This window comes from Vicia villosa, unplaced genomic scaffold (assembly GCF_029867415.1).
Source record: "Vicia villosa cultivar HV-30 ecotype Madison, WI unplaced genomic scaffold, Vvil1.0 ctg.004388F_1_1, whole genome shotgun sequence".
In the NCBI taxonomy this organism is placed as follows: Eukaryota; Viridiplantae; Streptophyta; class Magnoliopsida; order Fabales; family Fabaceae; genus Vicia; species Vicia villosa.
Genome location: NW_026706428.1, coordinates 126,099 through 145,321, shown reverse-complemented (window position 1 = coordinate 145,321; position 19,223 = coordinate 126,099). Strand labels below are relative to the sequence as shown.

General features: G+C 33.3%; 1 protein-coding gene across 1 annotated transcript; it reads right to left on the bottom strand.

The window, feature by feature from the left end:
- Positions 1 to 5,069: 5,069 nt before the first annotated feature.
- On the bottom strand, positions 5,070 to 11,346 carry LOC131642036 (uncharacterized). Its single transcript, XM_058912324.1, has 19 exons — positions 10,926 to 11,346; positions 10,047 to 10,234; positions 9,560 to 9,664; positions 9,374 to 9,445; positions 9,115 to 9,262; positions 8,818 to 8,900; positions 8,384 to 8,439; positions 7,779 to 7,915; positions 7,585 to 7,678; positions 7,425 to 7,490; positions 6,945 to 7,167; positions 6,731 to 6,832; positions 6,559 to 6,644; positions 6,174 to 6,296; positions 6,013 to 6,082; positions 5,825 to 5,919; positions 5,640 to 5,744; positions 5,434 to 5,550; positions 5,070 to 5,349 (listed from the first exon to the last, which is right to left on the bottom strand). The coding sequence occupies exons 1-18, from the start codon at positions 11,267 to 11,269 to the stop codon at positions 5,437 to 5,439; spliced, it is 2,211 nt and encodes a 736-aa protein (XP_058768307.1). The 5' UTR covers positions 11,270 to 11,346; the 3' UTR covers positions 5,070 to 5,349; positions 5,434 to 5,436.
- Between the last annotated feature and the right edge of the window lie 7,877 nt (positions 11,347 to 19,223).

Sequence of the window (19,223 nt, the reverse complement as noted above, 5' to 3'; positions counted from 1 at the left end):
TTGAACCAAACACTTATTTGATTAAAAAAAATCCCTCACCTCCCCTCCCCTCCCCTTCCCTCCTTTAAATCATCTCCCCTCCCCTCCCCCTCATTTGAACCAAACACACCCTAAGAATGTTTTAATTAATCGATTAAGTTACAAATAAAATACGGAATTAAATTAAAGGTAAAAATAAATTTAAATATAAAAGCATATTAAAATAGTAAAAATATCAAAATAAACTATAGAATTGTTTAAGTACAATAATAAAAAAATGTGCATAAAATGCACTTACCAATAGTGAATTATTTGAAGTCATTTTTATTTCAGGAGAGATTTCACAATAAATTAGAGCTTTTACACAAGTTCAACTCAACAACCTTTCAAAAATAACTAGAGCTTTTATATATGCTTACTTCAATAACTTTAAATCTATTACAAAAGGATTACAATATAACTACTCATTTGAATAAAAAATTACAACACAACATCATTACAACACAACTCTTAGATGAAATTTTTCACTTTCAATAATGAGAGATATAAATATAGTAGAAAGTCTCTATTTAGAAAACTAATGTATTTTAAAACGAGAATAAACTTCTTTTATATGTGAAAAAATAAGGCTAAAAAAGAAAACAATTCAAGAGTTTTTTTAACATTTTAATTGATTAAATTCAAAACTTAATTTCTTAGTTAGCAAAAAAAAACTTTAAATTTTGATGACACTTATTCAATTAAAAGCCTTCTTGATCAATTAAGAGGCGTTTCACTTTGTTTTAATCAATTAGAAGCAAGGTTTAATCGTTTAACAAATGTATTTTTTTTCTCAATTGATCAATCAAACTTTCTATTCATTTAAGCACTTGCCCATATTGATTTTAAGAAGTTTTATAAAAAAAGTTGAAAATTTTAAAAATACTTTTTATACGTGTGGGAATTGCCTTAGTACTTCAAGAGCTACTCTTGTTTTATTTATAATTGACCAATAAAAATAAGATAAAGCGCTAATCACAAGACCATACGAGCTTTTAACATTTTATATATTCAAGATCATTACTTTACACCTTGAAGTTCCTTTGCTTAATTCAACATTGTATATCACTTTCAACTAGAATTTATTATGTTTGACTAACGAGACTTGTGATTGATTATTTCTTTTTCATATGTCCTCATCAATAACCATTGGTAGAACTGTGATCATCAAAACCACTTGACGACATTACCTGCACATCATATAGAACTGCAATAATGAGTAATATAATGACACAAGTCATGAGAATAAGGCTCTAGACATCTAAAAACCATTTAATCTACTTATAAAGAGAGTATAGTGCATAATTAAGATACTCACTCGTAAAAATCTTTAAAAAAAAAAACATTCTTTTTTACCTTATTCAGTCATTAACTTGAATGTTAGAGTATTTTCAAGTATCACTCCCTCTTTTTTAATACACAAAAGAAATATTAAAGTTAAAATGATTATGGAGACATCCATATCCTTTAAAGTTAAATCTATTCTCAAGATTATTTAAGTCCAAATCATAGTGAACCATTTTACACTTCAATTAATATTTTGTTATGAAACTAATTACAACATAAAATTATTAATATGATATCAAAGTCTTTCGTGCTTCCATAACCAGGCCTCCTCATGTATCTCCCATTGATCTGGTTATCGACCAATTAATTTTATTTTTTGTTCATTTGACTGATGGATCTTCCTTTGTCATTGTTACCCTGATGCTCATTTGTTCCAACTATCACTCTCGGGCATGGTCAATGGATCATGCTATTAGAGGGCATGTGAAACTTGAATTTATTGATGGAACATCACCATTCTTGTTGATTCTTTTGATCCTATTTTACGTGCATGGAATAGGCACAACATGCCCGTGCATTCAAGGATCATGAATCATGTTTCAAAATCCATAGCCCAATATATTGTTTTCATTAATGTTGTTGTTGTGTGGAATAACTTGAAGGAACGCTTCTCGCATGGTGATTTGAATCGTATTTCAGAACTACAACAAAAGATTTATTCCTTCGTGCAAGAATCATGATTGCTAATTGGAGATTTATCAAATTGGAATTGGAAGATTTATTCCCTTGTGCAAGAATCTGAAATTTGCACTTGTTGTATCAAGAGTTCTTGTGTATCAAATTGGAATTGGAAGATTTATTCCCTCGTGCAAGATTAATTTGCACTTGTTGTATAAGAGTTCTTGTGAAACCATGACGAATGCTCGCAACAATCACAACAATATAATTTGCTTCCTTAATAGTTAATGATGATTTTGCAATGGTTAAGTTTCAATTGTTACTATTGGATCCATTACCTTTCATTTAACAAAGTGTTTTTAATGGTTATTTAACATGATTGTCAAGGTAACTTTACTTCTTCATATAGTCTTAAGTGTTTTTAATGGGCATAAAAATCTAACCTGCTCCATTAAATTGGCGGATTGACGGACTTGCCCGCCAATTTTTAAAAATTTATTTAAAAGATTAATAGGCTTTTTTACCTTTAAATTAGATTTTTCACTTATTTTTTAGAACAATTTTTTATAAAGCATATTTTTAATAAATTTTACTTAAAAAATATTGCATATATTCACAAATAAATGTATAAAATGAAACCATCAAGAATTAGAATTAATATAATTAACTACAAAAGAGCAAGTTTAAGGTAGGACGGGTTAAACGAATATTTGCAGCAGACTTTGGCAGGCGGCGAGCTTTTGCAGAGTAGACTTTGGTGGGCGGAAGGTCCAAAATTCCAACCTAACCCGCCATCTTTTGACGGGTGTGCGGGCTGGCCTGACAGACCACGGCCATTTTATCACCCCAACATGTAATTATGAATATTGGCCAAGTGCTATGAACTCTAAGTTAGATGCACTTGTTAGGAATGACACATGGTAATGTGGCTTGATAGGACATCTCATGTAAAACCTATTGACAGTAAATGGATTTATAAGATCAAACATAAGGTTGATGGTAAAGTTGAAAGATACAAATATAGATTGGTTGGCTACAACTAAGTGAAGGGATTAGACTTCTTTGACACTTTTTCACCTATGATGTAGAGGTTGCTCATTCCAAAGAAGAATTCACAATACCACAAAAGAAAACATGTATAGATATGTGAAATGAATTAGGATTACTAGGTTCTAAACATGCTACTACACAATTACTCCCTCCGTTCCTTTATAAGTGTCACTTTTGTGAAAAAAAATTGTTTCAATTTAGTTGTCATTTTCAAATTTCAATGTAGTAATCATTATAGTTTTGTCAAAATTGTCCCTAACTAATTATTATGAGATAGAAAAAAATATGTTGAAATGATTAAAAGTTAAGGGTATTATAGACAAAAGGAAAACTATAGCTTAAAAAGTATCAACCATTAATAATTTTTTTAGTATGTGTAAAAAGTTAAAATGTGACAATTAAAAAGGAACGGAGGGAGTAGATATTTCAATTGCGCTACACTAAGTTAGTGGGAAACCCTTTGAATACATTGCGTCATACAGAAGGGGCTCATTGGGGAGGTTGCTATACCTATAACCAATACAAGGCCTGGCATCAGCTTCACCATACAACAATTAAGTCATTTCTTGCACAAGCCAACCATGACACACTATCATGTACTTACAGAGTGACAGGGCCGGTCCTTTGAATTTGGGTGCCCTGGGCGAATCAAAAGAGTGGTGTCCAAAAATTATTTTTAACAATAAATACATAAGGATAAAAGAAATAATTGGATAAAAACACATTTTCATTTGACATTGTGCAAAAAGAATATAAGTATGGATTTTAGAATCAATGTTTATATTACATCAAAACATAAATCACTATAAAGAGACTTCTTATTCTTCTTCTTCTTGATCCGATTTTTTTTCTATAATTTTTTTTACCAAACCTTTAAATTATTTAAATACCGTCCTCTTAATATTTTTTATTGCAAAATCATTAATAATTTGCCCATACTCAAGGTTCCTCAAAAAATTATTTTCAATTGAAATCAATGCAAGACTATTTAATCTATCTTGTGACATAGTAGATCTAAAATAAGATTTTAATAATTCTAATTTCGAAAAACTTCTTTCAGCAGATGCAACACTGGTAGGAATAGTCTATATTATTCTATAACGTATGCGTGTATTAGAAAAACAATTAAAAGTATTTAAAAAACTCAATATCATATAGCTTGATTTTGATTCAATTGTTAAAACTTTTCTAATTAATTTAAATTCTTCAAACGAAATTTCATTATCAAGATCAACAGAATCGTCATGTTTTAAACAAGTTTCCAGATGTTTACAACATGCTTTCAAGTCCCTATCAGATAATGATCTAAGTCTTTCAATACTAAACAAGAATTCAAAAATATTTTCATATGTGCTATACCGCTAAAATCTTCTATCAAGTGAGCCAATTGTTTGATCTGCCATATATAAGAAATAGTTATTTCGGAAATACTCTTCAACAGACTCAAGATTCAATTGTGTGAGTTGAGACAGATTTTCATCATAGTGTTGTTTTTAGGGGATTTTCATCATAATATTAATTGATTTTATTCTACTCTTTATTTTATTTATGGAAAATTACATTCTTTTATTAATTAATTCTTACTTTGTAGTGCCGCTATAATTTTGTTAGTCAGTATTTATCAAAAATAAAATTCTAGCAAGTATTTTTATATTAGAAAATTTTCTTTTAATATATATAGGGGTAAAAAAATATTTTTGGTGCCCCTAAAATTATGGGGCCCTGGGCTCCCGCCCCACGAGCCCTTGCTCAGGGCCACCCCTGCAGAGTGATAAGATACCTCTAGCACAATCCTCGTAGAGGTTTGATGTTTTCTAGGATCTCAGAATTTCAAATATTAGAGTATTCAGGTGTTGACTAGGAAAGAATTATTGATAGTAGAGGATTAATGACCATTAAAAAATCAAACTAATTAAGAGCACTTGTGTTCAATCCCTAACTAGATCAGTCTTTGTCAAAACTACTATGCTCTTTGATGGATTTCACCATTAGTAAATTATATCAAAGACTAGTTGGTACCAATTAACATTCATACATAAGAGAAAACAAATAGAGAACATTGTTTTTTATTGCAACTTTGTAAGCATGATATTTCAAAGCTTCAAGGTTTATGATTTCATCACTTTGTCTATATGCAGGTACATGCCACATTTCCATAACAGGTTCAAAATATGATTTCATAATCATAAACCAGATTCAAGACTAAATTCAACTACAATCAAGATTTGAGAAAATGTAGTAGAAACTTCGCAATGCAGACTCTTGGCAGAATCGCAACAAACGGCATCATCAGTGCAACAGTTTCAATCTAACTTCCTGAGTTTACAGTATCAGGATTTGTGAACAAAGATTTCTTAGCATTTGTTTTAAGATAGGTATAAAGAAATCCAAGATTATTACCTCTCAATCGAAGTTATCAATTTTGACGGGGATGATGTTATCAGCAACATTGAAGCCTCCAATCACTCGCGCGAAGAAAACCATTTGTTGTTCAAGTGTATACTTAATGTTCTCCGCCTACATCAAACCCATCGGTTTTGTACATATAGTCAAGTCATTATTTCCTTCATTTCCAATAGGAATTAAATCAGCATATATGTATGTACCTTCCGGAAACCATGTTGTTCTCCTTCATACTCAACAAGCACAACCGGCACACCTTTTTTCTTCAAAGCATCGTAAATTAGGCGAGCTTGACTTGGCGGCACAACCTGCAATGTATAGACCTTATTTTAACAAACTGAAATTTGTCGATTTCTTGCATTGAAGGTTTACTTGCATTGCTACTAACCTTATCTTCCAATCCTTGAAATAAAATAATGGGACAAGAAAATTTATCCACATGATTGATGGGGGATCTTTCGAACCACACCTTCTCATCAGATCCTGCCATCGGTTAAAAGATAAAGCAACATGATGCAATAAGTCCAAATGAATCAAATAAATAAGAGTTGTCTCAAGTGATTATTATTGACTTACCAACTAGATTAACGATATAGTGAGATTCAAATTTATGAGTTTCTTCTACCAATGACTTCACGTCAGCTACCTGTTCGAGAAACCAATTGACAAATTAATTACATTGTAAGGACAACAATTTAATCTGAATTCTCCATTGAAGAGTCCGAAGATGAACTTACACCATACAAAGATGCTCCGGCCTTGAAAGTATCTTTAAAAGCAAGTGCAGCTAAGGTAGTATATCCACCAGCAGAGCCCCCTGTTATACACAGCCGCTCCCTGTCAACTTTTCCGTTGTCCGCCTACGTAATAAAGAGGTTAAAGTAGTTAGTTAGTTGAGGACTCGAGATTGTTATAAGGCTATTTGTATGTGTTCCGGTCATCCTCAAGTCCGCGTCACTGCGGCTACGAGGTATTGTCTGGTTTGGGTGTGAGAACCCTCACGGCTTTGTCCTTCGAAAAGGCGTCTCATCGGAAGTACAAATCCACCGCAGCAAGATACGACTTCGCTACCTCACCTTTCATTTCTAATTCCTAATCGAAAAGTATGAAAGAAATAATTACCAAAAATGTAGCACAACTACAACAGTCATTGACATCCACTATTCCCCAGCTTCCTAAAAGCCGATCCCTGTACTCTCTTCCATAACCTTCAAAATATAATTCAGAACATTACTTTGTAGGCAAGACAAGGTGAGAAACAAACCGCCTCGAAAAAAAAGGGTGAGAAACAAACCAGTGCTGCCGCCGTAATTAACATCGGCAAACGCCCAGCCCCGACTAGTCCAGTACTGAATGCTCAAATTTAAAACTCCATGTGTTTCAGCTGTTGGTCCTCCTGAAATATTCAATTGAAACATGCGCTTCATCTTGCCCTTTATAAGGCCCATAATATTCAGAGTTATTGGTACACAGTTTTTGTAAAACCAACGAACTAGAATGCGATTTACCATGGCTCTTCAATAGCAATGGAGGCTTTTCTCCTTCAACGGCTCGGTACGTAGGATTAGATGGTGGATAAAAGTATGCATAAGCATTTTGCCCAGGAACTTCAGTTGGGAATTCAATCAACTCTGGCTCACTGATGTAAGAACTATATTTTAAACTATCCGGTGAAGAGGACCAAATAATATTGAAGTCGGCTACTTTTGATTTATTGTCGTCTAAAGTCACCTGAAAAAGCAAGCAAGCTATCAGTGGCTAAATTGACTTATTTGAATTTATTTACAGGCAAGCACTCGTGAAACTGTTTGGAAGAGTTAACGTAATAGTTTCCTTAATTCTCCTGGATAGCTTATTAAAATAGCTTATAACTTATATGAAAATAGTTTTAACTTATATAATAATTAATAAGTGCATAATTAAGTAGTCTATCCAAACAATGGCTTAAGTGACTTTAACAGTAGAATGATGGGCAAAGAAGTCGTCACCTTGGCAACTGATGATGGATGAACTGCAGATGCTCCTTCTACGAATAAGCAATCAGTACCAGAAGTCTGCAACGGCACGATTGCAAAGTTAAAGATTATCATATTGTGTGAAGATATTATTTAGAATCCAAAAAGGTGGGGAAACAGTTATTAAAATTACAATGTTATCGATATCGGTGAAAGGGATATCAAGCACAGTTAGTTTTGAGCCTGGCACATCATCAATAATACCGAGATATGATTTCCCCTTCTGCCTGCATTCACAACCAAATCATTGAATTGATTATATCAGATTGGTAAGAGAAAAGATGAAAAGAGACAGATAAGTAGCAGACTTAGAATCAATCTAATCACCTGTAACTGCAAGCAATTAGATTTTTCTGTTTGGGACTTTGCACAAATTCATAAGAATTCATACCGAAAATCCATAGTGGCCTTGCAAACTCGGCATCTAAAGAATAAATAGGCACAACCTTGTTTTCTGACTCAATCTGTAACAAGTTGAAGAAGTTAGCAAAGAAAAATATCATGTAAATAATTACTCCCTCCGTTCCTTTTTAAGTGTCGTTTTAGATGAATTTTTTGTTTCTATTTAAGTGTCGTTTTTCTAGTTTAATGTTATAATTTGTCAATTATACCCTTACTTTCTCAATAACTCCCTTAATTAGTTATTGAAAAAAGAGAGTGATGATTGAATTTATTTAGAAAGAAAAAATAAATGAGGTATAATAGAAAAAATAACCCTAACAATCCACTATCTTGGTTGAAGAGCTTTATGCTAAAATGACACTTAAAACGGAACGGAAGGAGTAATAAATTTTACAACGGATATTGCAAATGCATAACTTCCATATGAATGCAAAATTACATGGCATTAATGAACATTTATCAATGCAGAAGAACAAAAGTTAATAATACATATTCATGGCATGAAGGAATGATTGCTGAAAGAAAATTACCCATTTATGGAGATTCCAAAAACCACTTTCTCTATCCGTGATGAAAAAAAGTTCTCCTGCATAGTTAAATTAAAAAATGTGTATAAACAAGAATGATCATAACATCACCATCTAGTTGGTACTGCTTATAATCTATCGATCAATGCTAATGCAGCTATTAGATTTTGCGATCTTCGTGACTCACGAATGAATGAAATGCTCTAAAAGCATGACAGTAACAACTTGAAAGTCAAAACAAAATTTTACACCATAGAACATTAAGACATCGTAAATTAACCTAGAGCAAAGATCCTTAGCCCATGGTTGAAGGCATCATACTGTCATGACTTCTTGATTATCTAAAAAAAACATGCCAACAAAATGACATGCTTGATAGCTACTGTTAATATATCAAACTTTGTTTTGGGGTTATAAAAAAATACTAAATTAAGTACCATCTGAAGACCACTTGGGCTCAATTGGAGACTCTACAACTGAAGGATCGAACCCAGCTACACAGACACTCTTGTAGATCTCTCTGCATGGAAACATGAGATGATTAAGCTTCAAGTTGAAACATGACATTTACATATAATAAGAAACTATAACATAAATTATTATATGGAACTTAAGGCCTCAACAGGGAGGCCTTAACAGAGAAGAGGCCTCAACAGGGAGGCATAAATCTACAAGGTAAGCAAATTTTCTTAATTCTTACGCAAATCACAACTAAGGCAGAGAGTTCAGCTCACCCTTTTTCAGAAATATAACCAACCCAAAGTTCCGATTTATCCCATGGCATATTGGGGTGACTCCATTGTATCCATGCTATTCTCTCGCTTTTAGGGTCTAGACGTGGGAAAGCATAGAAGTCACTCCCACCAACTAGTACTTCAGGTTCTGAAAATTGCGTAATCCAGTAAGACTTAATATTATTCATTAAATACACATGCATAGTATTCATTAAACCCCTCAAAAAGCTAAACTCATTAGTAAGATGGAAACTATTACCCTGAACATCCTTGTTGCCAAGTGCTATAGATACAATAGTTGTAGGTGGATTTTGACTGCTTTCCCTACGATCTATCAACAACATGATTGTAAATTAGTGACCAAATAATTGAATGAGTTAAGTAAACTCAAAATGGGAGCATTCGAACATTCGCCTCGAAGAAGAACTTGTTCTTAAATGCTTACCTTCCCTTACAGCAATAAAACGGTTAAAGCGTGTATCCAACACTCCATCTGCATAGCTTACAGTCGGCCCACCATAATCCGGAGTGAGAGGTATAGGAGACACATCTGCGACGATCAAACACACACAAAACAGCACAAGTTAACAAAATTGCTTGCTTCATATTATTGAAAATCACACAACACCAAATCAAACATTCTCATGTTGATATATATCAATATGCAAGTAAACTACAGTTGACTATAAAGAAAACATAATTTGATGGCATAATGAAACTATCATGCATTTTTGGAAAGACGGTGAGTTTAATAAAAACATGGTGGCACTGTGATTTTGTTAAGCTACAAAGTGGTAGCTTTTTGCTAAAATCATCGTGTGCCAGTGCCACCGTGATTGAGTTAAAGTCGCCATGAATCCAAACATGCACATATCAAAGGGGCACAAAAATAAGTGTTAAGTCATGGGGAGTAAAAACTGATGCTTGCTCACCAAGAGAAGAGATGGATTGTTTGTATAATCTCTGATCCTTGTAGTTAGCAAAAAAGACAACATCTCCTGAAACAGTGAAAGCACCACCACCATATTCCTGAGCCAATGTTCTCACTCCAAATTCCTTCGGAGTAATATCTACAGCCTCGCCCCCTGGATTTTGCGGCTCAAGAACAAGAACTGCCCGCCTGAAACAAAAACAAAATTGTGAATTAGGACCGTCTATATTGACTAATTTGAGTTTATCTAGTGACATAACCACTTCTTCCAAAGAGCTGACAAACACAGCTTAGTACATGTTCATAAACTATTTTCAGCTTATTTTCATAAACTCTTCAAGAATAGCCTATATCTAAACATCAAAACAGTTTGACTTTTTTTACATAAATAATTTAGTGGGTGTTTGGTTCTGCGATGAAAAGAACTGATTTTGAATGAATTGATTCCCTAAAATTGATTCAAGCACTTAAAAGTAACACGAATTGTGTTTGGATAAATTTATGAGTAGAATAGTATATTTCAATGTAAAAATCACATTAGACTTAAAAAGCTACAAATTCTAGATTCAAGTATAATCAATTATGAAGGGAGAATCAATTTTACTTTAGAAGAACCAAACACCTCAAAATCATTTCAAAATCAATTCTACACATCTAAAATTGTTTGTGGCTCTTCTAAAAGCTAAACTTAAACATAAAGTAAGATAAGTGCTTATAGATTAAGTGCCTAATTAAGTTGTTAATCCAGTCAAAGCCTACAAAAACAAAAAGGGTCACTTTAAAAACTCCAAAAGACTCCATTTTTAATCCTTCCCATTTCCATCTTATCCAAAAGCACTTATTTTTAAGCTAAACAACACAAAGGGTCAATGAAACTTACCCTGATTCAGTCGGACGTGATTCAAGCCAAATGAGCCGACCACTACCATCAACCGCGGTTCCACCAAGCCTCTTGGAAGCACCGGAGACGACATCAGCAGTGATGGGTGATTTCCAAGAGCCATAAGGGGCAGTGATTGTATCAGAAGCCATTGTTATCTTAGCGGAGGTATTGAAGTGGCATAAACGACGTCGTTGATGGGGTGTTTTGGAAGAGAGAGAAAAACTTGGTGTGTTGAAAGGGTTGAATTTGTGAGTGTGAGTGAAAAAGCGCTTGGAGTAATGGTAAGAAGAAGAGGGGAAGCGAGTGAGAGTGAGAAGAGTAACACTGGCTAACGTGGTCATTGCACCATTTTCTTATTTGATTGTGTTGCTTCGTGTGTCGTGGTCGTGGTTAGAGGTTTCGTTTTGTTACATATATTTGAGGCATTTGTATACTTGGGGTCCCCTAATAAGGACCATATATGTAGGATATTAAAATGAAGGAATTTCTTCACTACCAAAATTATTTTGAAAATATGTATTCTATTTAAATTTAAGAAGTTGGCACATACTACAACTAGATCAACATCTTTTTAATAATAAATTCACATTAAATTTATAAAATAGCAAACAATTATATAAAGTCTAAAGTGCGTAAGTGCATAAACAAAATTTGCGCATTAGGAGTATGGTTGTTTTTGGGACTAATGAATCGAGAATCGGACTGAGAATCGGGCAGGTAGAACTGACACATTGGACCGATCGAACATAGGCTTGGATCAGTCATGGATAAAAATTTAATTTGCTTCCCGAATGAAGAACTAGGCCATTTATCCAATGAGTACCCGAGACTATTAATATAAATTTTGTTTTCATTTTTTTTTTCACTTTTTCCCACTACTTCATTTCTGCTCTCCATGTCTCTTGCCCTACTTCCTCCGACGACCTCCTCTTCCCCCCTCTCGGTCTGATGATGTCGTTAAACTTAAACCTAATCACTTTAGTGTACGTGTTCTTCTTCTTCTTTGTTCGTGATTGTTGTTGAATGCTTATTGAGTATATTTGTTTTAGAGGCTTCCATAAACTTGTAATGTATTCAAAAAAAATTATTTGTTATTTTTGTTATAGTGTGTTTCATCTTTACCATGTATGCATGTTTGGGTTGAATCATTTAATGAATCGTTTATTACCAATACAATTTTTATGACCTAAACTGTTTTCTTACTTTGTGAGTTGTGACCTAAATAATAAAATTTGTTTGTGAGGCTTTGTAAATGCATGTTACAATTTTGACGTTTCACGTTTGATTAGTAATAAAATAAAATATTAGGGTTTGTTGTTGTTGAGTTTTGGTCATAAATAAAGAATCGGCTAGGGTTTTGATTTTGAATAATTGTTTGTCATCTGTTAAAAAATTCTGAGGGCGTGTGTAGTTGAATTTTGTTCTTATTTCATATTATATTATTGTTTGATTGACTGTGTTTTGTTTCATTTCTTTTTAAGATTTCTCATTGACTCCTCCAAGAAGTCCAACAATGGGTCTACTTGATATTGATATGTTGCTTTGTGACATTGAGGAAGAGGAGACAACGGATGGATGTAACTTAGAGATTGGTGAGATGATTGATTTTGAGCTTCCGCTTCCAACTGATACCACTACTCAAACTACCCTCACTGATAATACTATCACTCAAAATACCCTCACTCAAAATAATACAAACACTGATGGATCAACCCCTCAAGTTGACCAAGATCAGAGTTCTCAGAGACATGCTTTTGGTAAAGCTTCTCGTCCCAAAAAGCTTGTTGTTCATACTGAAATTATTCTTGTTGAAGGTCCTTGTGGCATTAAGAAGTGGAAGTGCACATGGTGTGGTAAGCTCTACACATAAGATACAAAGTGGAAAAGTACATCTAATGGTAAGAAACATTTAGAATCTTGTATTCAGAGAAAGATGATATTGAAAGGCAATAATTACAAAGAGGTTGCACAGTCTAGGTTAAACATAGGTGATAGTACTCCAAGTTTGGCAACCTGGACATATAATCATGTTAGGGTTAGAGAAATTGCAGCATATATGATTCTAGGTCATGAATTTCCTTTTTCTGTTATGGAAGGTGTTATATTTAATGAGTTTCTTAAGGAGATTTATCCATGGTACAAAAAGATTACTATGCAACAGGTTAAGTTTGACTGTGAGACTTTTTATGAGGCTGAAAGAGTTAAGATGAAAATTTATGTGGCTTTGATTAACAGGGTCAGTCTTACCACTGACTTGTGGTGGTGTGGTGAACAGAGGATAGGTTATATGACTGTGACTGGTCATTTTATTAATTCAAAATGGCAGCTTCATAAAAGAGTTTTATCTTTTAAGAATGTGCCACCACCATATTCTGGGGAGGTTTTGTGTAGGGAGTTTATTAAAGTGATGGATGATTGGGGAATAAGGGATAAAGTAGCTTCAATTTCTATAGATAATGTTAGTGCCAATGATAATTGCATTACTAGGTTGGAGAGGGATTATTCTGGTAGGAGAAATTTACCCTTGGATGGTAAATTGTTTCATGTAAGGTGTTGTGCACACATCTTAAATTTGTTGGTGCAGGATGATCTTGATATGATTAAGGTGACTATTGATAAGATAAGGAATGGTGTCAAATACTTGCTGAATTCTGAAACAAAATGCAAAGCATTCAAAAAGTTTGTTGATGAGTTGCTACTTGAAGGCAGAATGTAAGTATTGGATACAAAGACAAGGTGGAACTCAACTTGGTTGATGTTGTCCACTACATGCCACTATAGAGATGTTTGACCCAGATATGCCGAGGAAAATGGTGCATTTCTTAGTTTTTTGCCTGAGGCAAATGATTGGGAAGATGTTCATGATATTTGCAAATTTTTGGAGGTTTTTATTGATGTGACATCAATTATAAGTGGCGCCTTTTACCCTACTGCTAACCTATTTTTGGCTGAGCTTTACAGGGTGAAGGTTCTACTTGATAAACCTTCATGTATCTAAACTAATCCTCAACTATAGGAGCTTGTTAATGAAATGAAGTTGAAATATGACAAGTATTGGTCATAATCTAATACATTAATATATATTGATGCAGTCCTTGATCCAATGTATGATTTCTGTTCGATATGATTCATTAATATCAGAGGCTTATTATAATTTTTGTTTGGTCTGCTTCATTAATATCTGAGGCCTATGATGATATCTATTAGGTATGCTTCATTTTAATTGAGGCTTGTGAGTTGTGACTTAAGAGTGCATATTGGTTCAATTAAGTTGTCTTGTTAGTTGTGATTTAATAGTACCTATGATGGATTCTATTTGATGCCTATTCTGTTACTTGTTTTGTAAGTTGACATCAATTATCTGAAGCCTATGATGATTTTTTTAGGTATGCTTCATTTTAAATAAAGCTTGTGAGTTGTGACTTGATAGTGCATATTGATTCAATTAAGTTTCCTTGTTAGTTGTGATTTAATAGTGCCTATGAAGAATTCTATTTGATGCCTACTTTGTTACCTGCTTTGTTAGTTGACATAAATCATCTGAGGCCTATTTTGTTACCTGTTTGTGCATTTACTTGTTTATGGTGCCTATTTTGTTACCTCCTTGTATATTGTCTTGCCTATGATGAAAATTAATTTTGAGGCCATTATATGTTACCTTATACTCTACTTTATGCAATAGGTATAAGATGATATTCATCAAATAGGTATACCCCTTCTTGTATCCCAATCCTACTCAATCAACTACCTATGAACAAGAGTTGTCTAACAACTTAAGTTCCCTCTTCCAATTGTATCAAGATACCTATGGGATGAATGATGTGGTTACCCCCTGTTGTATCTGAAAGTCCAGAAGTAGGATCTACTTATGGATTGGGAAGGAGGAATTTTGAGAGGTTTTTAGAAATTATTGTGGGTAATAATAATTCAAAATCTAATCTTGAATTATATCTTGAGGACCCTCCTTTGAAAGTTCCCTGTAAAGCTAAATTTGATGTTTTAACATGGTGGATGGGGAATGAAGCCAAGTATTCTGTTCTTAGTAAATTAAGAAAGGATATCCTAACTGTTCCAGTTAAAACTGTTATTTCAGAAGTAACTTTTAGTGCTAGGAAAAGGGTTATTGATCTGAAACGATCATCTATGAAAACTAAAATAATTGAAATGGTGCTTTGTGGAGGTGGTTTGGTGAAGAAGAAATATGGAATTAAGAAGGGTTGCACTGCTTCAATAGTAAGTATAATTTTCATGTCTTCTTTCATTTGTAGCTAATACATGTTGATTATTATTCTATCTAACTAACTAATACTTTTTTCATTTATATTGTAGCTTGAGGAACCACAAGATGAACCTTTGACATATCATTTTGGTGAAGATCCGGGTGTCGCTTCTTCTACAACCGCAACTTGAAGATCTGATAATACAATGCCAATGATGAGATTGTTCTGAGGCATAATTAATACAGTGTAATGATCTTTTGTATGTTTTTGAAAACTTAAGTTTGTTACAAGTTTTTTGATACAATTTTGTTGTTATGGTCTTATGGACATGGTGGGGTAATATTTAACAAGATTATGCACAAATTTCAATTTTCAATTTTTCAATTTAAAAAAACAATTATGAATTTTCAATTTTTTTCCTCTTATTTTTCAGGTGGTCTGATTACCCGATCAAAATTATCGGACCGGTCTCAGTTCTCACCTCACAAGTAATTTAAAATCGGTCCGGTCTCGGTTTACCCGAATGTACCGGATCAGTTTCGGTATAATAAATAGCCTCATTACTGTTATGGTCCGGTCCCGGTTTACCCGATTAGGGTTTTGATCCATTCCTTGGGATATCAAATATCCGGACCGGACCAAAAACAGCCCTAGCTAGGAGAGTGAAAGCCCAAAACATAAAGAAAAAAACAACCAATCACTCAATATTGCTAACATCACTTAGTAGGACATTGAGCATAAAATTAGGACATTCAATAAACTCTAGACTTCCTCCTCCATGAAGCATCAAACTATACTTTGCCAAAGTATCAGCGCTCTTATTGGCTTCCTTATGATTTTCACAATTATGACCTCCAAGAAATTTGTCATATCTGTCTTGACTTTGCAAATTAAGTTCATATCCTTCAACTGATTTTTCTTTCCTCGGATTGCGTTAGTAGTTTCTTGATTATCAACTTGAATTTCTACCCGATTATAACCTTTGGATAGAGCTAGCCTCAAACTTTCCAGAACATTCCAAAGTTCAGCAATTAGAACATTACACTTACAAATAATTTTGGAAAATTCGCCCGACCGAACACCCTCACAATTCCTAGCCAAACCTCCATAACCAACTTCATTGTTCCTTGTAACTGGTCCATCAGTATTGATGCATATCTAGTCCTTATCAAGTTTTTTCTTATTAATAGCAATTATGTTTGTGCCTCTGTTGATTATCTTCTTATGTATAAGAATGCTTTGATTGTAATATCTAACTGCTTCTTTTATGTCCTCAACCAAATTGTACAGAGCAACAAATCAGGAATGCAATTCCTTTGAATTCTCTAGTACCAGAGTTGGTGACAAGTAGTGGCCCATAGAGATTGCCAATTATCATTTCCTCCTAGGTTCATTTCCAATTTAAGCCTTAGTCAGTCTGATAAGTTAACTTTGAAGAATAGATTTCTGTCAATAGTTGCCATCATTTGTAACCAGATAGGTTTCGCATGTCTACAATCCCTCATAATATGAAGGATGGTCTCTTTCTCGCAAGTGCAGTCCTCATAGTATGGTTCCCTTAGTTTGAGAAGTTTATGATATTTATTGGTTTTGATTCCCTTATGTTGAAGCATCCAGATAAAGTTACGAATTCCCTCGGGAACACTCAAATTTCAAATATGATGCCAAGGCTCCATATTGTCTGCATAGTTTGTACTTGCAAGAAGAACAAAAACATTAGAGATTATAAAATATCCCGAGTTAGTTCCTCCCTAAGTGCAAATATCGGGATCTTTTCTCTCCACATTAGGGGGGTCTATGGCTCGAATTCACTCCACTATATCCTGAGGAAAAATGCTTCTTAAAAGCATTCAGTTCCAGTTTCCACTACTAGTCATGATAGCTGACATAGAGGCACGTTCCTTATTATCAATTGAGCTAGGCAAATAATCAATGAGTCTAATTCATGTCTCAATCTAACAATCAGAGAAAACTTTAATTGTTTGACCATTTTCCACTTGCCACTTATACATCTTATCAAGCATAGACCATAAGTTCACAATTTGTTTCCACAGACTTGAGTCATAAACTTTGGCATGAACTTCAATATCATTTGTACTCTTACTGTCATATTTTCCACACATAAATTTACACAATAAAGACTCTTCTCCAGTTTTGATCTTCCAACCTAATTTAGCAATACAAGCCACATTCATATCTTTGAGATTTCTCAAACTCAATCGTCCAATCTGTTTTGCTTTAGTAATATCCTTCCAACTATTGGTATGCATTCTTTTCTCATCATCATTATGACCCCAGATGAAATTTATCTGAATATTTTGAATTTCGTTTAAGCAAGTGGTGGGCACTCTATTACTCATCACGGTGTAAATGGGAAGAGCCTCCAAAACTTTTTTTGCAAGGATGACTCTACCTACAAAGGACAACTACTTGCCTTTCCAACTAGTTAGTTTAGTCCTCACCTTTTCTATTAGGTATTGATAATGTTTAGTTTTATGATGCTAACATGTCAAGGGAACTCCTAAGTACATGCCAAGATTCCTTGTTTCTTTTAAACCAGAAGTTTCTCTAGATGAACCATCAACTAGAGGATATCACATAAAAGATAATAACAATCATATCTTTTGTGAAAATACTTTCACAATTTATTTGCAAAAAAAAAAAAAAATCCTATTTTGCATTCAAGGGTCAAACACATTGGAATTAAACATCATTTTATTCCAGACCATATTAAGAAATAAATATTGTATATTAAGCTTGTTGATACTAATCATCAATTAATTGACATATTCAACAAACTCTTAGTTAAAAATAGACACGTGTATTTTTGTCGAGTAGCCTAGTGGCTGAGAATTCACTTTTAAAGATGAATATGTGAGATGTTGGGGGTTCGAACTCGCGCCCTTGCATCGAATATCTCCCTCTCTCTCTCTATCTCTCTCTCTCTCTCTCATATTCTTCATCCAAAAAATATCTCTAAGAATGTGTTTGGATGAAACATTTTAATGAGACAAATTAATTTTTTGAGGGATTTTAAAAAGACTTGATTAAAATTCATTATTTTGATGAAAAATATGGAGAATTGTTAAAAAAAATATAAATTTATGAAGTACTATTTTATTCAAGTTAAATTTAAGGAATTTCAAATTACACCAAAAAGTAAAGAATTTGAAATGGTTCATTCACTCTATATAATAATGTGAATATTAAATTGTTCATTATTAATTTTTTAATTTACAAGACAGTCCTCAAATTTTATAAAATTTTAAATTCACCCCTAAAACTTAAAAAAAAATCCAAATGAGTTCCTAATAATTTTCAATTTTTAAAATTGATCCCTTCAAATTTTCAAAAATTACAAATTGGTCCCTACTATTCATATTTTCAAATATTTTCAAAAATTACGAAGTAGTCTCTATTTTTCATATATTAAATTTAGTTCAAAAGTTTTAAAATTTATGAAAATGACCCCAAAAATATAACAATGAATCATTTTCATACTTGATCCAAACAAAAGAATTTAAAAATGAATAAATTTTAATTGAATCATTTGAATTGCTTAAAATTTTAAATTTCTTAAAAATTCTCAATTACCTCATCCAAACACACTATAAACTTTCGATCATTCGTTCTCAAACTATCTAAAGTTCTACAACCTTCCTATCTATTCTTGATCTTACTTTACAACTACTTGTCACAACTCTCATTAGTTAGACAAGCTTTGAAGTTGAGAAACTCCACCGCTGAATTTCTCTATTGAAAAGGGTGAAGACACCTCTTCATCTATCTCATCCTCTACTGGCTCAAACTCCACCTACTGGAGTTCATACTTCTCGATAGATATAACTTTTGGAAATGATACTCATTATAGAGAAAATCTGCATACCTTCGGATCGAAGATGAATGTTCCTTACTTTGAGTTTTACCATATGGGAGGAAATCAAGATGGTATTCTCTATGAGTTTATGAGTTTGTTTATAGACATGATCACAAGTACCATATGAGAACTCACAATTTACTCTCATATTGATCACAAGAATAAATAAAGATTGATAATAATTAAGGCTACAATATA

Excerpts from the sequence above, each read along its gene's own strand:
- LOC131642036 (XM_058912324.1), bottom strand. The coding sequence starts at position 11,269 with ATGACCACGTTAGCCAGTGTTACTCTTCTCACTCTCACTCGCTTCCCC. Across the intron at positions 7,916-8,383 it reads TTTGGAATCTCCATAAATGG|ATTGAGTCAGAAAACAAGGT; the intron begins GTAATTTTCTTT and ends AACTTGTTACAG. Across the intron at positions 6,645-6,730 it reads TAATTACGGCGGCAGCACTG|GTTATGGAAGAGAGTACAGG; the intron begins GTTTGTTTCTCA and ends TATATTTTGAAG.